Source organism: Sus scrofa, chromosome 13 (genome assembly GCF_054392235.1).
Source record: "Sus scrofa isolate SSC_HxYL_T2T_F1_AM1 chromosome 13, Sscrofa_HxYL_maternal_Yorkshire_Landrace_v2.0, whole genome shotgun sequence".
NCBI classification, from domain to species: domain Eukaryota; kingdom Metazoa; phylum Chordata; class Mammalia; order Artiodactyla; family Suidae; genus Sus; species Sus scrofa.
This window is the reverse complement of record NC_139395.1, coordinates 140106911-140112045: the sequence shown is the minus strand read 5'-3', so window position 1 is coordinate 140112045 and position 5135 is coordinate 140106911. Positions and strand designations below refer to the sequence as shown.

General features: G+C 50.7%; 1 protein-coding gene across 1 annotated transcript; it reads left to right on the top strand.

Annotated features, from left to right (window-relative positions):
• Positions 1-206: 206 nt before the first annotated feature.
• RTP2 (receptor transporter protein 2) lies at positions 207-3928 on the top strand. The gene is made up of 2 exons (XM_001925102.2): positions 207-370; positions 3421-3928. Exons 1-2 carry the CDS (start codon positions 207-209, stop codon positions 3926-3928), a joined length of 672 nt encoding a protein of 223 aa, XP_001925137.2.
• Positions 3929-5135: the final 1207 nt, after the last annotated feature.

The following is a 5135-nucleotide window of genomic DNA, read 5'->3' as shown; positions in this document are numbered from 1 at the left end:
TGGGACTCCCCTTTGGGACTCTTCTCCTCCCCAGCCCCTGCCATGGTAACAGGTTCCAGGGTGACAAAGGAGGTTGCTGAGTCCTATTTCCTTCTGGTCCTGTCAAGGAGGCTTTTCAGACCTCTGAGACTGCACTGCACTGAACTGGCCATTTTCTGTGTTCTCACTCAAGTTGAGCTCAAATTTCCAGCCCTTCCAGCAGGACCATGTGCACAAGCCTGACCACGTGTGAGTGGAAGAAAGTCTTCTATGAGAAGATGGAGGTGGCAAAGCCCAATGACAGCTGGGAACTCATCATAGACCCCAACCTCAAGCCCAATGAGCTAGCCCCTGGCTGGAAGCAGTACCTGGAGCAGCATGCCTCGGGCAGGTGAGGGGGGGTGGGGGTGGCTGTGGCACAGCCCTGGGGGCATCTTCCAAGAGGAGGCAGAGATACCTGGAGCCTCATCCTGGGGTCAGCTCAGAGAAGGAATTGCCAGGTGAGTTGAATCAGCTTTGGTTCTAACCCCAGCTGGACCACTGACTCCCTGGATGCTCCTGGCAAGTTGTATTCTGTCTTTGGTTTTGGATTCCCATGGTACATAAAAAACTATAATTCTTCAATGTCCCTGCAATTTTAAATGTTTTCGTATTTTCATAATTTCTTAAATATTGGTAGGAACTGAGAAGAGGAGGCCATGAGGTCCACTGGGGAAAGCCTTAGCTCTGGTCCCAAGTCTCTTCGGTCAACCCAGTGCAATCAGATTGGAATACAAAACATTTATTGTCCACTGGGTCTGTTCTAGAAACTGGCTCCATAGCAAACTAACTCTGAACTTGGGCAAGTCCTTTTCCCTCTGTGGTCTTAGTGTCAGTTTGCAAAATAAGGAAGTTGGCTTTAGGTGATCAAATCCCTTTCAGCTTTTCTACCTTTGGGCCTGGGACAAAAAGACTTAGCTTTGGGCAGGAGTTCTTTTGGCTCTCGAGGGCCCAGAACCGCATACATTATAGGAGCTGCACATCTCCCATGGAGCAAGGAGTTCTCAAGGCCAAGAGAACCCAATTGTATGAAGCCCATATGCCTCTCCCTCTTCTAGACTGTGGTTTGGGGCCACAGAATGCCCTGCCCAAGCTGCCTCAAGCTCATCTCCAGGGTCCGTGAGGGTCTCTTCCCCTGAGTTCATGTATTCAAGGACCAACAGTGGCCCCAGTCTTCTATGCAGGCCAAGAGGTGGCTGTGTCCTAGGCTGTGGATATACAGAACTTGGACATACAGACTGGGTTGTTCACACATGCTTTCATGTAAAGCTCCTCATAGTGCTGGGGGTAGGAAGAGGAGGCAGGCTGTTATGGGTGGGGAGCTTACATTTGTACTTTTGTCCCAAGAACTGCAAATATTAGAGGAACCTGCCTTTGGAACAAAAGGCAGAGAGACAAAGCTCCTGCTGTGGCTCAGTAGGTTAAGGACCCAAAATAGTCTCTGGGAGGATGCGGGTTGGATCCCTGACCTTGCTCAGAGGGTTAAGGATCCAGCATTGCTATAAACTGAGGCATTGGTCACTGAGGCAGCTCAGCTCTGGTATTCCCATGGCTGTGGCATGGGCCTCAGCTGTGGCTCAGATTTGATCCTGGAAACTTCCATATACCATGCCTATGGCAATAAACAAAAAACAAAACAGAAAAGCACAGGTTGGTTGGTTCATTTTAATTTGAATTTATTCAGGATATATCTATTGGGCACCTGTTATGGGCTGGGCCCTTTATCTCTGACCAGCTGTGTGTGTGCAGAGGGCTCTCTTTCTCCCAGGAAAATCAAAGGCTGACTAGATAACCCTAAGGTCCCTTCCCATTAGATCTGATATTTTGGGATTAAGGTCTGAGGTCTGGCTTGAGGGAGGGGAAACAACCCTGAATTGGCTTGATTTTGAAAGGTGCAGAAGGAGGAGACTGAAGACATGAAGCTCCAAGCTGGCTTGTGGGAGGGCTGCAAAGGTCTGGAAACTTGGGGCCAGGGGCCCAGTGTTTGGGGGCTGAACTCCACAGGCTTGTGGTTCCTCTTGCCTCAGGGTTCATCGGGTTCCTTTTCCTGGCTGTTATCTGGGGCTCCCAATAGGCATCAGGAAGGGCTGAAGAAGTGCCTCCCTGTGCATATTCTGTGCAACAGCTCCCCCTACCTGTAAGCCTTGGGCTGCATTAACCCTGGTGCCCACAGCCCTGGCCCAGCCCAGAGAGGCAAGGGGGATACCTCATTCTGGCTCAGGACTAATGGGGCTGCTCTGATCTGACAACCTGCCTTGTGCCTTGCTGGGTACTGATCTTGCTTATGTTGTCTGTGGGCCTCAAGGCCAGGCTTGGCTTAATCTCCACCTCACAGCCTAGCACACATGGGTGAGTTCTGTGGACTGAATTGACTTCTTCATCAGAGATTCCTTCAGGGTCATTGACACTAACCCAGAGAGGGTGAGCAGGAGGGCAGACTCACCCTCAGTGGACCCTAGACTGCCAGTAAAGCTTTGGTAACAGGGGCCCAGAAGAGGTTTATCTCAGTATGTAAGGAACTGCCCTAGAGGTAATGAGTGCTCTGTCATTGAAAGTGGGCAAGCACTGGGTGGGAGCTGAGATGAGGCTTAAGCCATATGAGTCCCAGGCCACTTCCTTCCATGTTTCCTGCGGCTGGAACTCTAAAGGGCAGGACAAAGTGGCCTGTGCTATGTAAATGTGCATGCAGTTGCAGACCAGGGTCCACCTTTCCAGTCTCTAGTGTGAACCTGGGGTGGGATCTCCAGATGCTTTGTCAAGGGACAGAGTGTTCTTTATGAAGGTGCAGGGACCAAACTCTGGAGTCCTCCCCCTGGTGGCTCATCACCCATCCACCTGGTGGATTCTCAGTGGTTATTCTCCAGTTCCTCTTAGTGGTCTGTGCTTGGCACTGTCAGAGGCGTCTCTTCCAGAACAGATAGGATGCATGAGTGAGTCCAGTGGTTCCCCCGCCCCGCCCCCTGCCATCAGAGTTATGGAAGGTCCGGGCAGAAGGATCTTTCTTCATTAGGCATAATTACCCTGAATTTCATGATTGAGAAATAAAGCCCAGCTTGGGGGTGTGACCCCCGTACAACATCCAGACGCATGTCCTGAGTGCATTAGGCTTGAAGGGTGGGGAGCCGCAGCCAGCCTGCAGGAGGCAGGCTGCAGAGCATGGCTGGAAGCCAGATCACTCTTCGTTCAGCTCCTAAGGATGCTGCTCCAAGCTCAGCGGAGCTCAAGGGGAGGAGGCAGAGACACGCCCCCTGGCACTAATGAACCCAGAGGACGATAAACATTCTGCCTCCACTTCCAGGTACAGGCACACAATGCCCTTCCCCTTCCTTTCCAGGCTCCTCCAGGCAGGCTGCCGCTGGGAGGGAGGCCCACTTTCTCCATTCCTGCCTCCCTTCCCCGCAGGTTCCACTGCACCTGGTGCTGGCACACCTGGCAGTCGGCCAACGTGGTCATCCTCTTCCACATGCACCTGGACCGCCCCCAGCGCATGGGGTCGGTGCGCATGCGCGTCTTCAAGCAGCTGTGCTACGAGTGCGGCACGTCGCGGCTGGACGAGTCGAGCATGCTGGAGGAGAACATCGAGAGCCTGGTGGACAATCTCATCACCAGCCTGCGCGAGCAATGCTACGACGAGGATGGCGGCCAGTACCGCATCCACGTGGCCACCCGCCCTGACAGTGGGTCTCACCGCAGCGAGTTCTGTGAGGCCTGCCAGGAGGGCATCGTGCACTGGAAGCCCAGTGAGAAGCTGCTGGAGGAGGAGGCAACCTTCTCCGGTGCCTCCAAGCCAAGAGCCCAGGAGAGCTCGGGCTACAATTTCTTCTCCCTTCGCTGGTGCCTCTTCTGGGCCTCCCTCTGCCTGCTAATCGTCTACCTGCAGTTCTCCTTCCGAAGCTCTGCCTTCCTTTAGTGGAGCAGGTTGCGGATAGGAGGAGGGCGCGTGAGGGTGAGGAAGACGCGGTTCTGGTCCTTATTCCGCTACAGATTCAATATATGATACTGAGCAACTCATTTACTTCTCTGGACCGCAGTTTATTACTATGCAGAATGGAAGTTGCTCTAGGAGATATTGAATGGTCCTTCCATTAAAATTTACAGTGATGGGGGCAAGAAGAGAAGGGTCTAAGGAGGGTTTAGAGCTCTCCAGGTTTGCTGTTAGTAGTTATATCACAGAGAGGTATCTCCTCACCTCCTCCACAGCCTCCACCTCCATCTCTACCCTTCCTTCTGTTTCATTTCTGTATCCCATATCGCTTTAGGATCTCATTAGGTCCCGTCTTGTCCTGCTTCATTCTCAAGCTCATCTTCAGCTACTTCTGAGCATCCTGCCATTGTTCCCCTTGGAGTGGGCAGTGGTCCCACCCAAAGCATCTACAATTAATAGTCAAGACTTTTTTCTTTTTTTTCTTTTTTTTTGCTGCATCATAGTATGTAGAAGTTTCCAGGCCAAGGATACACCCAACGCCACAGCAGACGCCCCTGTTGTTGCAGTGACAATGCAGGATCTTTAACCCACTGAGCCACAAGGGAACTCAAAAAAAGAAGTAGCTATATTTATATATTTATTTATTTTCAATGTATCTTCGCCCTGTCTCTATCCTGGGGAGCCTGCTCCCACCATTCTGAAAGGCTGCATTTTTTACTCTGGTGCTAGAGTCTGCTTGGCTGCAGTTATTTAGAGCTGCACTATCCAACATGTTAGCCATTAGCCATATATGACTATTTAAATTTCAATTAATTAAAATAATGGAATTTCTGCTGTGGCACAGTGGGTTAAAAATATGACTGCAGCAGCTTGGGTTGCTGTGGAGCCGAAGGTTTACTCTCTAGCCTGGTGGATTGGGTTAAAGGATCTGGTGTTGCCATAGCTGTGGCCTGGGTTGCAGCTGCAGCTTGGGTTCATTCCCTGCCCCAGGAATTTCCATATGCCACAGATGTGGCCAAATAAATAAATAAATTTCAATTAATTAAAATAAAATGAAGTGAATAATTCAGTTCCTCAACTGTACCAGTCACATGTACTTAGTGGCTACTGCTTACCATATTGTACTGTGCAGATAGAGAACATGTTCACAGAAATTTCTATTGAATTGTACTGATCTAGAATTTGAAACTCT

Bases quoted from the DNA above. Each gene is read 5' to 3' on its own strand.
- RTP2 (XM_001925102.2), top strand. From the start codon at position 207: ATGTGCACAAGCCTGACCACGTGTGAGTGGAAGAAAGTCTTCTATGAG. The intron at 371-3,420 runs GTGAGGGGGGGT...CCTTCCCCGCAG, and splicing joins GAGCAGCATGCCTCGGGCAG to GTTCCACTGCACCTGGTGCT.